A 23,348-nucleotide genomic window follows, 5' to 3' on the forward strand; every position below is an offset into this window, starting at 1 on the left:
CAAGGGTATACCAGCACAGTGGCTGCAGCTGTACTATTCACGTGGACACAAAAGTGTTTCCTATTTGCACGCAGAGCTCTTTAGATTCCTGAAACTATTCCCACTTTCCCTTCTCCAAATGAATCTCCCTAGAATGGTAAGTAATATCCAGAATCCTACTGGCATTTGCATAAAGTTTGCCATGGCCGATTGCAACTTATTGACAATGTGCCAGGGTGCATCTCTGTTGCAAAATTAAGTGCATGACCAAGATGTACCTTGACACGTTATCAATTAGCTTTGGCTAGGTATGGAACCTATAGGGGACCAACTCTAGGACTCTGGTCTATGTGTAATTTCACCAGTGCTTCTCTATTAGATTCTCATACAGTATTCTGTCCTGCCCAATATCTTTTCTTGCTTGATCAGAGATTAGTTTGAACCTTCTTTCCCCCCCTGTCTTCTATTAATCATACTTATTCTCCCCTTTCAAAGAGCTCTGAACAGTTTCCTGACAGTTTGCAACGGCAGACAAAACGGCATCATGTGTTAGGCCTTTCTCTAGCCCTTATTTTGACCTTGAGTTTTGCTTTGTGAGATATTTAGGCATGTGTCTTCCTGTCAATTATCCCAGCTGTGCTTTGGATGATATTGGACAGATGGGAAGTGTCACCAAATGTCCTCCATTAGAGCTGTGCATGTTTACACAGTGTAGCATGTGTGGCATGAAATGAGAAACCAGCTCAGCTTGCAGCAGTGGTACAATGGAAGTAATGTGGATTTCCATTCACTTAAAACTTGAACAGATTCAGCAATCTGTTGGAATAGAAATGTTACGTATAAAATATGTAAGATACATGTCACACAAAATTGAGTTTAAAATACTTCTGCCATCCCAGTTGTAGTGGTAGCCTTTATGGAATGTAACTCTTCAGGACTCTTCGTATAAAAATGTCAAGGATTAATTGGATCTTTTTTTGAACTTTTTGAATGCTAAGCACACTTAATATTTTTAGCAAGTAGACACCAGGATTCCTTTAAAATGGCTGCCATCCCTACCTAGAAATATTCTGGTAGTGGTTTGATATCTAGAATCAAAGCTGCTGAGTCCGTTTCTCATCTGGGGAAATTTTATGTTCCGTATGTTTACCACAGTAGTGTTTATGCAGTTTTGATACCTATTCTGTTTTGTTTCAGGATGCCATACGTAGTCACAGTGAATCTGGTAAGTTTTTCACTAAATAAAGTAACTGAATTCTCCAGGGATCACAGTCTACATTCCAAAAATTTCAGTGTAGAAAATTACTTACGTGTATGAATTAGCATGCATTCTTAGTATACTGTAGACCAGAGGTCTCCAGACTTTTCACACGGAGGGCCACATAATATATTTGTGATATTTTGGAGGGCCAAAGGAACACATGCATACGCATGTGCATGTATGCGTGCACACACTTCTGCACAGACTCCCCACCTATACACACTCCCCCCCACCTCCATGCACACACTCTCACCCGCCGACTGACCTGCACACGTACTGCCACACACCCGCCCGCTCGCGCGAATGGACGGGCCGGATAAAAAGTCCAGGCGGGCCGAAAGTGGCCCACAGGCCGTACTTTGGACACCCTTGCTGTAGACCATAGCTGATGCAGAAAGATGATGCATGTATGCATGCTTTTTAAATATAGTGTGACTTTCAGGTTTCATGTCCATTCCTACATTGTAAGTACTTAATGTACCAAAGTTTTCTAATGTTGGTATCTGTTTTCTTTTTCTTTGCACATGTGAAGCATCACCATCAGCTATATCTAGTAGTCCGAATAATACAAGTCCAACAGGATGGTCCCAGCATAAAACACCAGTTGCAGCTCAGAGAGAAAGAGCTACAGGACCTAATGCGCAAGAAAAGAAAATTGTAAGTATCAAAAATATGTATTGCCAAATAGCACTTAGTAGGCAATATAATTCATGCTTGAAACAATAATATGTACAGTTAAGCATATAATTTGCATGCTTGGAAATTTTTAGATGTGACATTTGTACTGAATTCTAACTAGTTGGATATTGTGAGAGTTGTCAAAATTAGCGAAACCGTTGTCATATTTATTATTCCACATCATATTGGTACCTTGATCCTAAAAATATGTGTGGAAAGAAGACACTGTATCCCTTCAAGTATCATTAGGGTCATGATTCTGGTCTTTGCATCAGCCTATTTAGCGGACCGATAGGCAGCCACCCACCCCCACAGTCTACCCCCACCACTCCTCTCCCTACCTTAGCCCCCCCCCCGCCAACACCCCCTTATCATAATCACCGCCGCCTAGGTCTCCCACCTGGCCTCCGCAGCTATGGTGTGTAAAAAGGGAGACTGGCTGCCCTTTGCAAAGATGTCGGCTGCGGCTTCATTTAGGGTAGGAAAGCTGCAGCTGCCATCTTTGCAAAGGGCAGTCTGGATTCCCTTAGCCAGCCTTAAGGGAATCAACTTTTCATGATTCATGAAGCGGGACAACTCGCCAAAATGGTGAGTCATCCCCATCTCTAGTCATCAGTATCCTCAATGCTGTTTAACATAGATGTGAAACCATTGGGGAGATCATAAAGAGATTTGGAGTAAGGTATCAGTATGCTTATGATACACAGCTATATCTCTGTTTTTCCACCTCTGCAGTGGATGCAGTCTGGACACTGCCTAGAGTCACTCTTGGAATGGACCAGGGCTATCAAGCTCAAACTGAACCCAGACAGAGTGGAGATTTTGCTTCTGGGGGTCTGCTTGGACAGGCTGGGGGATTTTCCCTAAACTGGATGGCTTTGTCCTTCCAGCCAGGGATTAAGTTCATAATCTGGGTGTGCTCTTAGACACAGTGCTATCTTGGGATTCCCAAGTTATAGCTGTGTCCAGAACTGCTTTCATTCAGTTGAGGGTTATTGCTCCAACTCTGCCTCTTCCTGAACGAGGTGTCCCTCAAGACATTGGTGCATGCAGTGGTCATTTCCCACATCAGTTACTGCAATGCTCTCTATGGGGGTATTCCCTTGGGTTTACTGGGAGATTGTAATGGGGACAGAACGTGGCAGCCAGACTGGTGACCGGTATGTGCAGGTCTGACCACATCTCCCCAGTCTTGACTCATCTACATTGGTTACCTGTTGCATTCCAGATCAGATTTAAGGTTTTGATTATCACATGTAAAGCCTTTCATAGTTTGGGACCACATTACATATTGGAGCACCTTTTCCTAAGGTCATTCACCTGACCCACTAGTTCGTCCTAGGCCGTGATCCTCTGAGAAGCCACTCCAAGGGAGACCAGTTAATCCTCTACTTGAAGTAGGGGCTTCTTTGTGGTGACTCCAGCGATATGAAACCAGTGGAACTGTGCCTGCCCCCCTCCCTCCCCACCTTTAAATAATCTTCGAAAACACTGCTTTACAGAAAGGCCTCTTTTGGCAACCCTTCATGACCTGTTCCTTTTGCTGCTCTGTATGATTATATGCCCATGCCATATTTCATTTTATATTTCCACCACTTGATATGTTGAGTGCTGTTTCATTTTTTCTTTATTTACATTTATTGTTTTAGTTTATTGTAAACTGCCCAGACTAGTGTATTTGCACTAATAGGTTGGTATATAAATAAATAGCTAGACAGACACACAGATATGTATTTGGATTGAATGCATCCAGGTTAGATGAGTCATGAAAGATGCAAACTTTTAATCAGAGACTGTAAAACTTTCCAGTCTGTATTTTAAATATCTTCTTGCTTGCTTGCCTACAGAGACCTCGTGGACAAAGAGATTCAAGTTATTACTGGGAAATAGAAGCAAGTGAAGTTATGCTCTCTACCAGAGTAGGGTCAGGTTCATTTGGAACAGTTTACAGGGGAAAGTGGCATGGTAAGTATTGAGCAGTTTTATCTGTAATTTTCCAGGATATATATTTATTGACATAACAACATTATTGCACGCTATCAAGTCAACATTTGACTTACGGTGACCCTTTCCAGGTAGAGAATACACAGAAGTGGTTTGCCATTCCCTTCTTCTGGGGACTCCCTGGGGCTTTGCAGCTTTCCCATGGCTACACAGGATCACTTTTCTCCCAGGAGGCAAACTGGAGAATCAAAGTCTCAACCCCTGCTACTGCAACCAGATACCTAAACCACTAAGCTAATCAGCTAGCTTATTTATTGACATAGTGAAAAAAATAAATGTTGGGCCCTGCTATATGGTTTGTGTCTCAAATCTGTATTGGGGCAAAATAAGTGTGGAACAGTGAGGTGACCATTCTTCCAGCATTCCTGTGTTTCATTTCGTAAATTCTTAAACTAGTTTTCACACCTTCCTGCATTACACCTTCCTAAAGATTGTTTATGTAAGTATTAAATCTCTGTGATGGGGATTATTTCATATACTTTAGTTCCACACCACCCCTACCACTCCCCAAATGGAAGAGTAAAACCCTTCTCAGGTTTTACAAGTCTCCTTCCTTATAAGCCACTGCAGTTATTTTTCACAAACTGTACAGATGAAGGCGTTGTATCTGTAGCCGAATATGAAACCCACCGGCACAGGTGGCCAGGCTGTTTACCTCCCAAAGCCTGCCAGTTCACTTATAGTGCAGCGCATGTGGCTGGCATCTATCATCAGCGTGCTAACCATGGCAGGAGCCCGGCGGCTGCAGCCCTGTCTCCCTGCTCGCCTGGCCGCTGTGGCAAGGGGTCAGGAGAACAAATTTCCCCACTCAGCAAGCAGGAAATAGGGCTGTGGCAGCCAGACTTCTACCATAATTGGCGCCCTGTAAATGACACCAGCATGCGCACCCTTCTGTAAGTGAACTGCCGCCCAGAAGCCACTGGCAATGGTGCGGCTAAAAAATATTGTAAATAAATAAAAATAAATAAATAAACCGGTGGATTCTGGAGTTGGGAGGTAATCAGGCTGCCCACCTGTGTCGGCGGGCTTTGTATTTGTCTACAGATATGAAACTCCCATCTCTATTTCTTACACAGGGCAATCCCTATGACATAATTTTCAGAATAGTGATCTGTAAGAAATCTGTACAGTCTGTCTCTCTTTGTTTGCTCTCCAAATGAAAAGATTGCTCCTACAAGGAAATGTCTACACATTTTCACCTGAATCTTGGCCACATTGATTCCTTTAAGAGAGGAAACTAAACCGGAAACTAGACTAGTTGGATCCTGAGTCATACAATTCAGTATACCTGAAGGACCGCCTCCTTCCATATGAGCCTACCCGGCAGTTAAGATCTAGCCAGGGGGCCCTTTTGAAAGAGCCATCCCTCAAGGAGGTAAGAGGGATGGCTTGCAGACAAAGGGCCTTTTCGGCAGCTGCCCCCAGACTATGGAATGCCCTCCCGACTGAGATTCGTCTGGCGCCGACACTGATGACATTTCGGCGCCAGGTCAAAACCTTCCTGTTCCAGAAGGCTTTTAACCGAAATAATATTAACTGTGGGTCTGATGGCAATTTTATATATATTTTAATTGTATTTTAATTGTACATATCTTTATTGTATTTTAAATGCTGTAAGCCGCCCAGAGACCTTTGGGTAGTGTGGGCGGCATATAAATTAAATAAATAAATAAATAAATAAATAAATAAATAAATAAATAAATAAATAAATAAATAAATAAATATTCAACTGCCAGTGAGTATATTGATTTTTAAACTTGAGGCATAAATGATTCCAACACTTGTGCTATGCCAGTGTAACCAGGTAAGAGGATTTGGGCTATCAGCAGTTCAATTTTTAAAAATAAAACTTCTATGAAGCTTTAACACAAGAACTCCTACATGTATTTGTCTACAATCTTGGAAGTGTCCCTTCCAAGGATCTACAGTGTATTCTTCTGATTTTAAAAAAGGAGAAGAACAATATGCTCAATTTTGGAAACATGCCTGTTTTGGGATTTTGAGATAAAAGGAAGCAGAAATCTTTGATTTCTGGACCTAGGTTCTGGATCTGGATCTGGCTTGAAGCAAACTAGTCCTGAGTCAATCTAAGCCAAAGCAAGACCTTTTCTAAGTGCAGAATTGAAATTCAAATCAAATCTTGTCATCAGTGCATATCTCTGGTATGAAATATGGCAGTTTCTTTCTCAGGGCTTCTGTTACTGGGTATCCTAGTAGAGATGGAATCTGAGATGGAAGAAACTGGATCTGGGCCTTTTCTGTATATAAAGTATATCACTCAGTCCGCGATCATTCATAGTATCTGATTTGTGCACAAGCATCTGTAACAAACACATTGGCATTATCTTTGATTATTTTAAATTATGTTTGCAGGAGATGTAGCAGTAAAGATATTAAAGGTTGTAAATCCAACACCAGAACAATTTCAAGCCTTCCGAAATGAAGTGGCTGTATTAAGGTAAGCCAAACACTCCATCTTTTTGAAGAAGCCAGCGGGCTAGAGTTGCAATTTCACTCTACCAGTGGAAGCATTGCCAGCAGAGTTCTGTAGAGAATGTTCCCACAGGTAGTGTAAAAAATTTGATATTTAATCCATTCATTCTTCTCAACCTCTTTATAGCAGCTTTTAACATTTAATTGTCTGTTAGGTATAGATTACTGTCTATCAGTTCTAGGCATTTTGGGGGCCTGTAGTTACTAAGATAACAATTTTTAAAATCAAGAACATGCAGCTAAAATGTTAATACTCAATTGTTTCCTTCCACTAGGAAAACACGGCATGTCAATATTTTACTGTTCATGGGCTACATGACTAAAGATAACCTGGCTATTGTCACACAGTGGTGTGAAGGAAGTAGTCTTTATAAACACCTACATGTCCAGGAGACCAAGTTTCAGATGCTACAGCGTATTGATATTGCAAGGCAGACAGCACAAGGAATGGAGTGAGTAAGCTTAACAACTGCCAGTGAAAAAACCTGCTGCCCATAAACATGGGCTGAATCATTGCCATTGTAGAAAGGGTTGACGACCCCCAAAAGGAAAATCAAATTTCTGAAAAAAACATGGCAGTTATCTTATGCCCTTGAGAACTTTTTTTTCGCTTCCTGCTAAACTTAAGCATTAAAATATACTGTGTTATTTTCTAGAGGATAAAACAAATATCTACCTGCATTGAATATTAGATCTTAAATATATCTTTGTGCAATTGAAAAATGATAATCTGCTTATGTTTGGCTTGATGGTAATTGTTGCCTTGTAACCTGTCTTTTGGCTTGTAAATATATTTAGATTTATATATCATACTTTCTTTGCAGCTATTTACACGCGAAGAATATAATACACAGAGACATGAAATCAAATAGTATCCTTTGCTTATTGGTGAAGTTCTGCTAGTGTATGTTTGTTTGATCAATATAGTAAAGGGTATTTTAAATAAATAGTCAATAAAATATTGAGTATTTTTGTTCTGATGATCAGATAAACTGAAGGCTGCTAATTACAAAAAAAAAAAAAAAAAAAAAAAGAAGAAGAAGAAGAAGGATATCCCTGTATCATTTTGTTGTCATTTTAATACAAGTCTGGATTGAAGACTGCTCCTTTCTAGACATCCCAAGTTTAGTTTTAACTTGTTTTTTAAATTTTTTAAATTTGTTTTTTTACTCTGTAAATTTACTCTGTAAATTACTCGAAGCCAGAGATCCCCAAGCCCCGATCTGCGACCTGGTGCCAGTCCATGGCCTGAGCTGGACCAGGCTGAGGAGACAGACCATTCCCCCCACACCTGCCCGCACTCCCCCATACATAGCCTCTTTGCGCATACATGCGTGTCCCTGTGTAAGCGCTCCCCACCCCTTTGCACATACATATGAGTGCCCCCAAGTGCCACAGGGCCCTTTGTGTATGCTCACAAGCACCCGCACAAGCACCCTCCTGCTCCTTCACACAGGTGCATGAGCGCCTGTGCGTGAACACGATCGCTCCTTCCGGCTTGCACATGAGTGTGGGAGGATGCCCCGCCTTCCCCAACCGGTCCACAGGGTTAAAAATGTTGGGGACCACTGCTCTAAGCAATTACTCTGGTAATTTTTTTATTGTGTATAATGTATGCCTCCGGAAAGTTTCCATATCCACTCTCACAGTTTATTTGTGAGCTTCATTTTCCATACTACGTTATGCTCAAAAAAGCATAATAAACAAAAATGCAGTAGGCATGATAGATATCAAACATAAGTTCACAGCAACATAGTTTTGACTGTTCAACAATTAACAACTATTTTAACATACAGTGGTGCCTCGCTTAATGATGTTAATTGGTTCCATTAAAAAAATCGTTATGTGAAAACATTGTTAAGCGAAACACCATTTTCCATAGGAATGCATTGAAAACCGGTTAATCCGTTCCAATTGGAACGGATTGCCGTCCTTAAGCGAAAATCGCCATAGGAAACATCATTGAGCGAAACGCGGTTCCCCATTGAAATGCATTGAAGCCGACTCAATGCATTTGAATGGCTTTCCGATGTCCGTTTTCGCTCCTTTAAAAGTGTCTTAAACTCTTTGAAACCTGTTTTAAATGCTTGCAATCGTTAGTCCACCTTGTGTAATGTATGCAAACTTAATTTGGTGTTGTTCTGAGTCTTCGTTAATTTTTGGTGAATTTTTTTCTCTCTCATTGAAAAGCATTGGAAGGACCGTCCAGTGCTTTTTCAATGAGAGAGAAAAAAATTCACCAAAAATTAACGAAGACTCAGAACAACACCAAATTAAGTTTGCATACATTACACAAGGTGGACTAACGATTGCCAGCATTTAAAACAGGTTTCAAACATTTTAAGACACTTTTACATGAGCGAAAACGGACATCGTTACGTGAAAATCCCCCATAGAGAACATCGTTAAACGATGCAGAAAATTCCTCAAAGAAATCCATCGGTAAGCGAATTCTTCGTTAAGTGAGGCAATTGTTAAGCAAGGCTTCACTGTATTCAGGTTTCTGATGGAAACAGGTAAACTAACAGCCACCACTATCAAAACATCAACATTATGCCCACATGAAACAATCAATTCAACTGTTTATACAGTGGTGCCCCGCTTGACGATTACCCCATTTGATGACAAATCCACTTTATGATGAGTTTTTTGCAATCTCTATTGTGATCGCAAAACGATGATTCCTATCGGGTTTTCCGCTTTATGACGATTGGTTCCCTGCTTTGGGAACCAATTTTTCGCTTAACGATAGTTTTGAAACAGCTGATCGGCGGGTTGCAAAATGGCCACCCGCTGTGCAAAATGGCTCCCCGCTGTGTTTAAGACTGATTGCTCGCTTTACAGGCACAGGAAAATGGGCACCCTATGGAGGATCTTCGCTGGTCGATGAGGTATTTTCCTCATTAGAACGCATTAGCCAGTTTTTAATGCATTCTTTTGGTTTTTTTTTACTTTCGCTTGACTGTGATTTCGCTGTACAGCGATTTCACTGGAACGCATTGTCATCATCAAGCGGGGCACCACTGTATTAGGTAAAGGTAAAGGTTCCCCTTGACGTTTAGTCCAGTCGTGTCCAGTTCTAGGGTGCAGTGCTCAGCCCTGTCTCCAAGCCGTAGAGCCAGCGTTTCTCTGTAGAAAGTTTCCGTGATCACGTGGCCAACATGACTAGACACAGAACACTGTTACCGTCCCACCGTGGTGGTACCTATTTACTCGCATTTACATGCTTTTGAACTGATAGGTTGGCAGGAGCTGGGGCAAGTGACGGGAGTTCACTCCGTCGTGTGGATTCAATCTTAAAACGGCTGGTATTCTGACCTTCCAGCACAGAGGCTTCTGCGTTTTAAGCCACAGCACCACCACATCCCTTATGTTTATATTAAGAGGCCCAATTATAGATAACACAGAAAAAAACCCAGAAACTTGTGGTAATGCAAGTGACTGTTCACATGTGTTCCTTAATAGTTACATAGATATATTTCTGCATGAAGACCGCACAGTGAAAATAGGGGATTTTGGCTTGGCCACAGTCAAGTCCAGATGGAGTGGTTCTCAACAGGTGGAGCAACCCACAGGATCTGTACTCTGGATGGTAGGTGTTTAAAGTAAATTCACTACAGCAAAAAACTTAACTGAGCTGTTGTTGTTTATAGCAGACAAAATTACAGTTTAATGGTCTAACATTAATGGCATTTCTTTGAATCTTTTCAATTTGCAATTTATTGCAAAAATTCTCTTTTTTATTCCTGAGATGTAGTGCATTTATTGTTCTTCTGAGGACTGTAATCTTTGTTATATGTCATGAAAGTCTTTGTTCAAGCACAGTTTTTCTGACTCTAGGTATACTTTCAACTTTGCTTCATCAGCATCAGTGCAATTTGTATTTATTCTTTCCTGCAGCTGATTCAAGTGCTTTCTTATCTAGAAGTTTCATCTTCCAACATTATGTCTTTTTTTCATGTGTAAATGTTCCATTCATGATTTTTAATTGTAAGAAATCTTTGGTAATAGTTTACGTTGTCTCCTTTTGTGCAGAACTAACAAAAGTTATTTTTCGTGTCACTGTTTTTTTCTGTGAAAGATCCCTCTGTACTGTCACCATCTACTAGTGCTAGTGTCCAGTAGTTGCCTTTCAGGAATTTCTATGCCCTCATCACCATCAAATGCAATGATGTGTCACTGTAGACCAGGTCATGCACATAGAACTGTTACAATTACTGTGTGAAAGGTAGACAGTGAAGAAACCTGACACCTAAAGGGTCTTTTGCATTAAGCCAAATATTTGGAATTTGCTGTTGGATGAGAACTTTGCAGATACCATGGATCACAAGAAAGATAAACTAGTGAGTCCTACATTAAATTAAGCCTGAATTCTCTAGGAATTGACTAAACTGGAGTTGCTATATTCTGGGCACATCATGAGAAGACAAGACTAGTTAGAAAAGATAGTAATGCTGGGAGAAGTTGAAGGCAATAGAAAAAGAGGAATCTGAAATGGATTGAATCCATAAAGGAACCACAGACTTGTGTTTTGCAGGAATTGAGTAGGGCTGTTAAAGACAGGACATTTTAGAGGCCACTCACTTGTGGGGTCACTATAAGTCAGAAATGATGTGACCGTACATAACAACAAGAAGTAAAGAATGGTACACGTTATTAAAAAATAGTGACACAGGATTTGCTGTGCTGTGAAATATTTAGATTCCTACAGTATTGAAAGACGTGTAAAGTCCATGGCTTAAATTATCCAAGGCATTCTTGTTTTTAAAACACTGTCTCTTTTTCTTGACTTTCTTCTTCCTCTCAAGATATTGGGACTGATAGTATCACCTTGTATCACCTCATCCCTTAGTGAGCTGTTTTTATGAGCAGATCCTTATCAACTTGGAGAGTCTCCAACATTTTAACTCCGGTCATGATGAAAGCCTTTTCACCTCTTGCCACTTGTGACCTAGGTTGACATTACATTGGCTTGCATTGCCTATAGACTCAGTGAAATGTGCTCTGCCCTGTCTACTTCCTGTTTCAAAGAGATCAGATAGTGCTACAGTCTTACTTTTGTTCCACCCCAAAGGAGGTTAGAGCTTTAACTTGCTGTCTTAAATAATGATAATAATTTTAAAACTGCAGAACTGGAAGGGATCATCAAGTCCAGCCCCTTTCAAGGAAGCACAGTGGAGAATTGAGTTATCAGAATAAAATCACCTTCTGCCAATGTTGTCTCTGTGGGATCATCTCTGTGGGATATGTCTTTACCTGCTTAGGATGTGGAGCAAAAGCAAAGCAAAAAAGTGTGCTGCTTGTATACTGTCCCATAGTGCTTAAAGCACTCTGGGTGGTTTACAATTTTATTATGCAGGCTATACATTGACCCCACCCCATGAGCTGAGTACTCAGTTTACCAACGTCGGAAGGATGGAAGTTTGAGTTAACCTTGAGCTGGCTACCTGAATCCATTGAGATTGAACTCGGATCATGAGCAAAGTCTTGACTGCAGTACTGCTGTTTAACCATTGTGCCACGAGACAGACTTTCACAGTTTACACTGGGATAAGCAGAGTACTGGCTAAGGCCCATTTGCACCCCTGTGTCATTTCTTGGTGCTGCCTCCTTTCTTTTAAAAGGATTTATTCAGAAAACTGCCTCACAACCTCTGGGGACAATGTTCTCATGTTTTCCCTGCTCAAGTGGTTTCAGGCCTCAGGAGGGCCTTTCCCCCCTGAAACTGGGGGTGACCAGGTCACTTCCAGTAATGAAAAATTTCTATTTTCCCATCATGAAGGACTGAGAATCTTTTTTTGAATAGAAAAAAAAAGCTTAAGTTTAGGGGATGGCATGTGTAGTCCCCAGACCTCTGGAAATTCTCAGTGCAAAAGTTTTCCCCTGGATTTCAGCTGTGGTTTGGGTCTAGTGCAGTTAAGTTAACTGACTCTTTCCCTGTGTGATCTCGTTTTGCCCAAGCTCTTATGTTCTTCCCTACCTTGCTTGACAGTAAACTTCAGCCAGATGCCGCTTCATTCCTATCCCTCTGCATCTGCCTGGTATTTCAGGCTTGATATTTGAGCAAGGATGGATGTGGATGCTTCCTGCATAAGGACCTGCACTGAGTTCTGTAGTTTCTGGGCGCCAGCTCAGCTCTGGAAAGTTAGCTAGATATTTGCTTATACGTGTGACTGCATAGAGGCCATAAAGGAGAGAAATAGACTGTTGTCTTCTTTGTTTTGTTTTTGTTGTATATGACTTGTAACTGTAGTTCTTCAGAGGTCACTATGGTAATAATGTAACTCACTTTCCATCTGTGCTGGAGGTGCTCCTATAGCCAGCTTTTGTGCAGTACCTCCTTATATGCATACGGCAAGGTAGGAGCCACACTCCTTGAGCTTGCACACTTGAGGATAGAGGCAGATAGCATGCTACAGATCTACCCTAGCTTTAGAAACTTCTGACATTCTGTTTAAAAAATGAACACAAAAGAAGTATTGTGATAACTTGAAGACTCAGTGCAAAATACTTTTTAATGCAGAAGTTCATGGCTGACATTCCCATTTCCTCAAACACATAGAATAGTGTCACATGTTTATGTACACCGTGTACATAGCTATAGGGGTGAGGGCCAAGTGAAATTAGATGAAGAAAGTGACGGTTGCATTAGCAGTGGTAGCAAACTACTAGTGACACTGGTGTTACTAACAATTAATGAACCTTCTAAGTGTTAATTACATAAATATCCCAGCAATAGGTATGATCCTTAGTTTCTCTTGCAGACAAGGGCCAGGCTGTTGCCTTTGAAATATAGATGCAAAGGACTTATATTTTCAGGAAGTCTTTGATCTGAAATGAAGTCTGTGTGGGCTGTTTTCTTCATGCTTGAGGAATGTGAACTTTTGGCAGCCTCATTCACCTAACACAGTGGTTCCCCAACATGGGTAACCCAGGACATCGCAGCTAGTTGTGAATGCTTCTGGGAGTTGCAGTCCAAGAACACATGGGTTGACCAAGGTTGGGAACTACTGAACTAACACACCATGACTGTTGCATCTGAAACAGTCAATATTTTTCTTACATTTTTATGCAATTAATTCATACTGTTTAATTGTTATGATTTTATCATAGACTTTTATCAAGCTTAATTTGTTTTTAACTTTTATTACTCCTTTCAATAGTTACGTGCATATGTTTTCCAGAATTATTTCCCCCTCTTTCTAACAGTTTTACAGTTCAGTAACATGTTGCAGTTTCAGTGGAAGACTAAGTCGATTTTGTCAGTTGGCTTACAAAAGCTTATGCAGGCAGTTTAAAGACTTGACTAATTTAATATAATTTGTCTGCATTAATAGCTGGCTTTGCAGGCCAATTAGTGGGCTCAGCTGTCTTTTATTAATATTATTACTAATTATTAGTAAATACTAATTATTATTACTATTGTAATATTGCTGTGGATATGTTTTTTTTTCTAGGTATGAGTTTTTAATTTCTTTCTTTCAGGCCCCAGAAGTTATCCGAATGCAAGATAGCAATCCATTCAGTTTCCAGTCAGATGTCTATTCTTACGGAATAGTGCTATATGAATTGATGACAGGAGAGCTACCATATTCCCATATTAACAATAGAGACCAGGTGAGAAATGTATGTGTGATGCAAAGAATTTTATTTTTAGTGAAAATAAGTTGCTTCAGTTCCATTTACTGTTGCTACATAACAATAACACAACTGGTTTTCTTGATTTGCTCTGTTGTGTTCCCATTCACACAGTTAGTCACAGGATTTATTATGGGACGAATGTGTGATTAGACATATGGTAGACATCATGCTTGCGCGCGTGCCACTCCATGCATAGTAGTTGAACAAGGTGTTGCCCACTGTTTTTTCCAGGCATGAGTCTTACCTGATCCTGCTTTCTAACTGTTTCTTAAAATTCTTAGATACTCAGTCATTTTCTGTTTTCATTCTGTTTTCAGTCCATCTACAAAGTGATAATGTGTACTCTCTGGTTGAAGGGAGAAGGGCCCCGAACTCCTTGAGAGCAGTCGTGTACATTAGAGTGGAAACTACAGGGATTCTGACTCACCCAACAGCTGAAGAGAATGCTAGTTTAGAAGTAGCTTACAAGTAGCTTACACTTGCCTTGGAAAAAGATGTCACTGTTCTTCTCTGGAAATCATGATAGGCACCTTTCCATTTCCCAGATTTGGAGTTGCAGAGGTTGGTGTGGCACTCCTTTCCCCCTCCGAGGTCTGGGTAAAAGGGATTCTTAGTTTGACGGCCAAAGTAGTAGGCTGTCCACTTCTTCCTCTTCTGGGGCAGAAATGTGTGTGGTGGAGCAGAACAGATACGAGCTTAATGTTCACTGCTTCATAGCAGCAATCTTCAGTGCTGCTGTTGAGCAGCTGTGCAGTTAGCGTGGTTCCTTTTCCTTCTGGAGAGAAGGTCTGGAGACTTCAGCCTTTGCTTGGCTCCGAGTCCCTCTCCTACACCCCAACTGAATCTGGAATAGTGCTCATTCGTCTTTCCTATGAGAAAATTAGAGATGTGGCCTCTCCTTTTGAGCAGAGGTATTTTATCTCAGTCAGCAAGATGGCAAGAACCTACAGTAGCAGCCATGACCTTTTGACTTGGCTGAGAAAGCCAACCAAAACCTTTTAGCCGTATTCTTTAATATAATGCAGTAATGCAGCTTTTAAAACATTTCCAAAGATTGTAAAATAACAAACACACATAATAAGATCAAAGGATTGCAAAGAGTATCAGCTGATTGTGATCAATTGATTAGGCCTTTCTGTACAGGATGTGATGCAGGAGGAGAAATGTATGAATGAGTTTTGTAAAGTTGTTTGCCATCACCACTTCCTCTTAAAGCCCTGTCTTGAGCAGTTAGCTTTTCTGTAAATCCTGTATACCAGATTTCGGCATACCATTGGGAAATGGTAACGTCTGTCATATTATTCCAGTGGGCTGTGATAAGCAGCCCAATAGCAGAAAATGAAGATCAGTCATTTATGTAATAAGTGTTTCAGGGGAGAATAAAAAGTGTCGGCAAATTGAGAGATAGAGTTGATTGGGTATTTTATTTGTAATTTTCTCCATCTCTGAAAAAAATGAGTTGCAAAACGTTTGAATGTTGGGACGCAGCCACCACATGTGGCACTATAGGCCATAACCCTGACAGCCTCTCCACACTTAGGACTCCTTGTACGATATTTTAGATGCCAGATACTCTTCTTTAGTCAGGCCTTCTTTCAGTAACGTGCTGCCTAAGAGGTGGTTCTTAAAAAGATTTCTTTTAAATGTGCTTATAGAATGTTTATAAACTGTATGAGCTAGTTTTTAGTTTGATATCTGTTCAATTCTTTTTTAATCTTGTAATCATTTATTTGTTGTTTTATATATTAGTTTTAGTCCTTTTAAGGATAAGGGCAGGGTATGAATGAATGTGATCCATGGAGAGAATTAATCTTTTAATCCTTTTTAGTTATATTACCAATGTGTTCTTTTAAAAAAAGAGTTGGGGATTTAAAAAACTATTAATTATTCCAATGAAAAATGGAGCACCTCACTTGATCTGCATTTATTCTGGATATTTCAAAAGCCTGGTATATGTTGCATAATTCAAAATTATTCAAATTATTTTAACTGGAATACACAGCAGTAGGTTCCAATATGAGGAGTTCCAGAGCCTCCTAATTTCACTCATCTGTACTTAGCTGCCTTAGATGTTCTTATTTAGCACTCTGCCATTGTAAAAACAAAAGTGTCCTTAATATAAATTGGAATACTTTGCAATAAGTAATTCATTTTGGTGTTATAATTGGATGATTACGATGATGATTGCTCCTCTCTGTCCAAACTATGATAATTTTAATTGAGGAGTTCTTTGTTCCCATTTAGGAGGAAGTGAAAGTTCAGAGAGATTGTGTTAGCAAGTTAACCAAGAATTATTATCCCCAAACATTTGATCATACTTGTATTCATATGTTTGTTTATAGTTAAGAGATTTTTTTTTCTTACAGCAGGTGCCACTTTAAGGCTGAATTTTTGGATTTTTTGAAGTTAAGGACCAGACCAGGAACTTGCCCCAAAAGTTTAAGAGTTCTTACCTTCCTTTTGTAAGAGGTTAAGTCTGTCACCTGTTCAGCTGTCATCTGCTTTGTGATGAGGAGGATTCTTCAGCACACTGTGTAGTCCAGGAGCAGTGTATCATATAATGTACACTGACAGTTTTATATATCATTTCATCAGGTCCTACTTTCTCTCATTTCCTTTTTGGCTTATATATTAGAATACTTACTTTCAAACATTTTTCTTTGTCCAGGAACATCCATCTGTCTCAAAGCAAAGGCAAAGTGTGCTGCTTATATGCCACTCAGTAGCACCCAGCACCTGTTGGGATTGAACTTATGTTGTGAGCAGTCCTGACTGCAGTGCTGTGGTTTAACCCCTGTGCCACTATACATCTGGTGGCAAAACCTTTCTTTAAGTCTAGCAGTTGGCATCCACCCCACCCAAAATACCATTCTAAAACTCATTTTTGGGTTTACAGAAAACATTCTTGAGCTGGCAGCTAGTTTCTTGTGTAGGCTGCATGTAGAAATAGCTGGGCATCAAGACCATGAGTTCAGTTTCTTCTAAATTAACAGGACACAGTATGGTATAATTTTGTACTAAACCAGATAAAATGGCTTGTGTATCGTGGCACAGCCATTTCCTGTCTGCAGGAGATGCCCACTTGCCAAGCTTCTTACATGCATATGTCTATTTTCCTTGGCTAGGGTGAATCTGGGCAACTGATTTTTCTGCTTGGTAGTGATTGAGGTGGACTGTAGGGAATTGTCTTGTTCCGTGTCAATGGCCAAATTTCATCAAGCTGCACTTATCAAGAGTTTCAGACAGTCCTTCTCAGCTTTACTGTGAGAGATTAAAACTGAAATAATTTTATTTACAAAGAATGTCTTTGTCACTATAAACGATGAGCCCTCCTCTTAAAAATACCTAACATCTTCCAAAAAGCTGACCATTTGCTGTTTGTAATTTCCATGGAAATAAAGTATAGTTTTATATCATTATTATCATTCTTTTTCAGTATAATTGGCATTCACTACTCTGTTGCTAAAATGTTCGTGTTCTGTTTTTCTGTTTTAGATTATTTTCATGGTCGGTCATGGTTATGCATCACTGGACCTCAGTAAACTGTATAAAAATTGCCCCAAAGCTATGAAGAGGCTTGTAGCAGATTGTGTGAAAAAAGTGAGGGAAGAAAGACCTCTCTTCCCACAGGTAAATTCGGCAAGATTATTCCTTTTAAAGCTTTTATAGAAGGAATACATTTTTTTCTGTGGTATGTTTGCATAAAATAAGGTAAGGGGGGAAAAGTAGATTCAAGAAATGAAGAATATTATGTGAGCACAAGCCTGTGTATATAAGCATGCCTGCATATTTTGAGTCACATGATAGAAAATAAAATATTATAGCACTGATTTCTTATAGGCAGATGGATATCTTACAGATGGGAGATGATCATGAGAAAATGGAAACTGCTGGGAAGAACTTCATGAGTGTTCATTGTAGACTTGCCCAGACTAGAAAGAGTGTAACTGCAGCAGTGGAGGCAGTCTTGCACTGATGGGCCCTTCAACTATGTCTTCTTTTTAGAAATGATATGCAGAATATATAAGAATAGATGTTTCGGAGGGCAGAATTATATAATGTCTCTAATGTCCTGCTCACAGATATGTACTTCTAGCTTATAGGTATCTGGGCCATAATGTTGAGCAACTGTATGTATCATGTTCACATATTAAACTGTATAGAAACCTCAAAAAAGGAACAGTCAGTCTGTTCTACGTTTTCTTCTTGCAACTCACTTTTTTGTAATTTTGTGAGATTTAATACACTGCAATATTTTTGTGAATTACATTACTCTGTGATGGTCAGCCTCTGTGTTTTTCCTAGAAGGAAATTGCCAGCTCATGAAGTACATATATGATTGTCAATTGAAATGAAGCCTATGTTTGCTTACCCTTTCTGCTGTTACCCATTTCTCTTCCTTTTAATTGTTCCTTTCCCTTTGTTTCCCACTGTTGTTAAATTTGTCAGGAGATAAGGCCTAAATTCAATTTTGCATGGACAGTACAGCATAAGGATCTTATAAACTATTCCCCTTCCCTCATGCTACCCAAACATAATGTCAGGAGGGTTTTTGACCCATCTGGAGCAGGTTTTTGGCTGAATGGGGGATTGTAAATGAGAGGGGAAATCATCCCCTCCAATTCTGCTGAAAGAAGGCGATATTTCCTATTAAATATAAGCCTGTATGTTTATTTCTATTAGTCTGCAACATGTCAAATACATTAAATACCTGATAGTATTCAGAATTAAGTCTTGTGGATTTAGAGTCATCAGTAATAAAGTTTTCTCCTTTCTCTCTCTGGCCTTCCAGATACTGTCTTCCATTGAATTGCTGCAGCATTCTTTACCCAAAATCAACCGAAGTGCTTCAGAACCGTCTCTGCATCGTGCAACCCATACACATGACATAAATTCATGCACATTGACATCAACAAAACTACTTGTATTTTAGGGGATTTGTGTGCCCAGCTTACTGCGGTCCTCAGTAACAGTTATAGCAGTTATGCCTTGAAAGCTTCAGTCTGGAGGATTGTAAGAGCCAGCATGGGAATCAGCTGGATATTGGTTTTGAGAATGAGCTGCTATGAATTTCTACTGTTTGAATCCTACAGGGACAAAACTCCATGTTGCCTTTTTCTACACATTATCATTCTGAAATAGTTAACAGACTGTATACAAGAAGTTCTATTGCTATTTTTTATAGATGCACTTGAGCCTTATTTTTTTCCCATATGTAAAAAGCAGCGATGAAAAAAAGGATTCTTGCTTCAACTGGGTTCAACTCTATTGCATTCTGCTGAATAAACTGGTATTTTTCTATAATAGTAACAATGGCTTAGCATTTGAGAAAAGTCAACGGAGATGGTGCTGTTCTTGTCATATACTAAGACTTTGTGCCCTTCCGTCTAGAGGAACTAAAATGGCCACCCACCAAGAAGACTTAAGGGAAGAGAGAAATGCAAGTTTGGAAAGATTCTTCTACTAAGTATTTCTCAAGATGACTTAATAATGGTGTTTAAAGTTTCATCACCAGAGATAGTTTTGCACATAGGAGAAAATGCTCATTTGAGGACGAGAAATATATTGTAATTAGTAGTGCTCAGAAAAGGAAGCTAGCACAATCTTGCTACAATCATTTTAGAGTAACATAAGAAGCTTTTTTTGGGGTACTTCGGACTTGTTTCTTGTGGCACCTGGAAGGTCCTGTGAGAAACTATAGTTTTCTGGGAGGAGAAGAGGAAAAATAAATAATGCTGTCAGTATATTTCTGCAAAAAAGCAGCATTTAGCCTGTTTTGAAACTTTTTTCCGAGATGCACTAGAAGGAAATATGGCATATACAGGTTTTCCCTTGCTGATTTGCATTTTAATTTTGTTTTTATTGCTCATAAGAAGAAGCATTTATTGTAAACACAGGTTCTTCCGGTTATCTTATTTTAATAAAATAAATTAAATTTTAGTTTGTCATTTAGTTGGTTTTTACATGAATTTTTCACATCTGATATGTCTGTGCAAATGTCTTTGTATTTTACGTAACCATGCTGTTGTTGTTGCTGCTATTTGTTGTCAAATTATTTATGACTTATGAATACCCTGATAAGATTTTTCAAGGTATATGAGATGTTCAAAAAGCAAGTTACCATTGTTACCCTCTGTGAATGTCCGTGGCTGAGCAGGAATTTGAACCCAGCTCTCCTGAATCCTAGTCTAACGCTGTGTCCATGACAACACAATGTCTGTCACTATAGCTGTGTTTCCAAAATCTGGTTACCCATGAGCTTATGTATTTTTGAAGAATGTTAGGAGAAGAATCAGAAAATATTTAACCAATTCCCTCATATTACATTGAGTGGCCGTTTCTGTGAATTCATCCCTTCCATGAACTTTGGAGCTGATGCATTTTTCAAGAGCCTGTTTCAGATTGTCAGATGTAGAGAAGTACTCATAAGTTACCGTAATAGAGAGTATTTTGCTGTAAGCTTGGAAACTGGGAAACAAATGGCCCATATTTTCATATGAAATAGCCACAGTTGTTAAAAATTCTGCTGATATCTCAATTTTTTGCAGGCACTGATAGGATTTTGGTTCTCGGATACCTGAGACCACTGTGATCTGTTGTGATGATGTGAGGTATCACATGATGTGACCTAACATGTACAAGGAAGTCTGTCCATTCAGATATTGGACTACAGTTTCCAACATCTCACCATTTTCCAGACCAGCTAGGGTTGAAGAGGTTTGTTAATGTGGCGATGCGCTGTCAAACTGCTTCTAACAGAGGGTGGTCCTATGAAGCAGTGGCCTCCAAAAGGTCCTGTCTTTAACAGCCCTGCTGAGTTCTTGCGAGCTCAACCCTGTGACTTTCTTTGTGAGTTGTTTTTACAGAGAGTTCAGGCTTGATTTAATCTAGACCCCAATTACTTGTTTTTCTGGTAGTGCATGGAATCCATAAAGCTCTCATAAAACTCTATTATGAATGATTTCCCCATCAGTTTTTTTTTACCTTGTAGCCTTTCCATAGGTACATAATAATTGGGAACACCACTGTACAGATGATCTTGGTCTCAAGAGCATCCTTACTTTTAAGGTACTTTTTGGGTTCTTTTATAGCACCTTTTCTTACAGGTGTTTCTCAACTTCTGTAGATTTTCAAATAAAGACTCCCTGACTGGCACAGATCAGTGGCTCACTAGCTCCAACTAAGGTTGCATTGATTTTTATTGGCCCAGGAGATGTGTATATGCACGTGTGTATAATATTTATTGCAAAATACCATGGCAAGTTAATACCATATTTATTGCAAAATACCATGACAAGATAAAACAGTTACAATCAGTCAGACTGACCTAAAATAACACTAAAAACAGTTAAAATAAGGGAGACATAATAAATATCCATGCATGTTAGATACATTTACTTTAGATACCTTTGAAATAATACTTATGAGATAGATTAATCAGTTACAGGTGGTAATGGTTCTAGTCCAGAGTCCTTAAATTTCTCCCTGCATCTAGTCACCTTTATTGCAAATACAGTGGTGCCTCACAAGACGGGTGCCCCGTTTAATGACGAAACCGCATTACGACAAACTTTTTGCGATCGCAAAAAACGATCGCTTTATGATGGTTTCAATGGGGGAATTTTGCTTTGCGATGATCAGTTCCCTGCTTCGGGAACCGATTCTCGCAAAACGACGATTTTAAAACAGCTGATTGGCGGTTTCAAAATGGCCACCGGGTTAAAAAAAATGGCTCCCCGCTCTTTTCTGGAACAGATTCCTCACTGCACAGGCAGCGAAAATGGCCACCCTATGGAGGATCTTCGCTGGACGGTGAGTTTCAAGCCCCTAGGAACGCATTAATCGGGGTTTAATGCGTTTCTATGGGCTTTTTAATTTTGCATTACGGCGTTTTCGTTCTACAGTGATTTTGCTAGAACAAATTGACATCGTAATGCGAGGCACCACTGTAGGTGACATTTTGGATCACGATCACATACTGGTTTGTACTTTGAGGCAGGAAGTCCAGTTTATCTTTCATGTTCCAGATCCTCCTCTTTAGCAAGGGATCAAGATGACATTCTCTGATCTTGGCTAAGATCAAGTGTAGTGTGTAGTGGCCCAGGAGATATCAACTTTGGTCTTACTGCACATTATGGTAGGGGTGAGAGGACTTCCAAGCTAACGAACATCCCTAACTTTCATGCTATCTTGATCTTTTACATTTTTGAAACCTTCATATCAGTGGCTGGAAACGTATTGGCGTGTTAAACCTGTAAAACGGCAGTTGCATAAGCCTTGGTGGCAAATTGCCACCAAGTTGCTGGACATGTTCCTGGATGTCCCATCATGTGATTGTGCACATGGCCAGGAACGCAGTCAGCATCTTGAAAATGAGTAGCAATTTATTGACAAGACTTAACACAATTTCTGTAATGCAAGCATAAATAGTATATGGGATTCTAGAAATTGTGATGTTCTACCACCCTGTTTTTCTTTCTCTGTGCACTCTTTATCAATCTGATATTCTTCAGTCATGTTGGGCTAAAGCTTTTCTACCAGTGTGATCAGCCAACCATCTTTGGAGTCCAGTAGAACTTCTGATTAGGCATGCCTAGAGGAATGGCTGTATATTGTGCCCCTGCTTATTTAATTTATATGCAGCAGGCAGGACTGGATAAATCCCAAGCCAGAATTAAAATTGCTGGAAGAAATATCAACAACTTCAGATATGCAGATGATACCACACTGATGGCAGAAAGTGAGGAGGACTTAAAGAACCTCTTAATGAGGGTAAAAGAGGGGAGCGCAAAAACGGTCTGAACCTCGACATCAAAAAAACTAAGACCATGGCCACTGGTCCCATCACTTCCTGGCAAATAGAAGGGGAAGATATGGAGGCAGTGACAGATTTTACCTTCTTGGGCTCCATGATCACTGCAGATGGTGACAGCAGCCACGAAATTAAAAGATGCCTGCTTCTGGGGAGGAAAGCGATGACAAACCTAGACAGAATTTTAAAAAACAGAGACCTCACCTTGCTGACAAAGGTCCACATAGTCAAAGCTATGGCTTTTCTATTAGTGATGTATGGAAGTGGGAGCTGGACCATAAAGAAGGCTGACCACCGAAGAATTGATGCTTTTGAATTGTAGTGCTGGAGGAGACTCTTGAGAGTCCCCTTGACTGCAAGGAGAACAAACCTATCCATTCTGAAGGAAATCAACTGTGAGTGCTCACTGGAAAGACAGATCCTGAAGCAGAGTCTACAATACTTTGGCCATCTCATGAGAAGAGAAGACTCCTTGGAAAA

General features: G+C 39.9%; 1 protein-coding gene across 18 annotated transcripts in view; it reads left to right on the forward strand.

Annotated features, from left to right (window-relative positions):
- Nucleotides 1-19,996, forward strand: part of RAF1 (Raf-1 proto-oncogene, serine/threonine kinase) — a 126,305-nt gene extending 106,309 nt beyond the window's left edge. For 12 of the 18 annotated variants that reach the window (XM_072989710.2, XM_078385398.1, XM_072989707.2 and 9 more), the window contains 10 exons: nt 1,177-1,204; nt 1,773-1,897; nt 3,766-3,883; nt 6,296-6,380; nt 6,691-6,867; nt 7,240-7,286; nt 9,889-10,007; nt 13,901-14,041; nt 17,552-17,686; nt 18,849-19,996. In XM_072989710.2, the coding sequence (XP_072845811.1) occupies nt 1,177-1,204; nt 1,773-1,897; nt 3,766-3,883; nt 6,296-6,380; nt 6,691-6,867; nt 7,240-7,286; nt 9,889-10,007; nt 13,901-14,041; nt 17,552-17,686; nt 18,849-18,989 (1,116 nt within the window). In that variant the 3' untranslated portion in view covers nt 18,990-19,996. The remainder of the gene's footprint in view (nt 1-1,176; nt 1,205-1,772; nt 1,898-3,765; nt 3,884-6,295; nt 6,381-6,690; nt 6,868-7,239; nt 7,287-9,888; nt 10,008-13,900; nt 14,042-17,551; nt 17,687-18,848) is intronic. The other 6 variants (XM_078385401.1, XM_078385399.1, XM_078385394.1 and 3 more) reach the window with 1 other exon arrangement.
- Nucleotides 19,997-23,348: the final 3,352 nt, after the last annotated feature.

This window comes from Pogona vitticeps, chromosome 2, assembly GCF_051106095.1.
Source record: "Pogona vitticeps strain Pit_001003342236 chromosome 2, PviZW2.1, whole genome shotgun sequence".
Classification (NCBI taxonomy): Eukaryota; Metazoa; Chordata; class Lepidosauria; order Squamata; family Agamidae; genus Pogona; species Pogona vitticeps.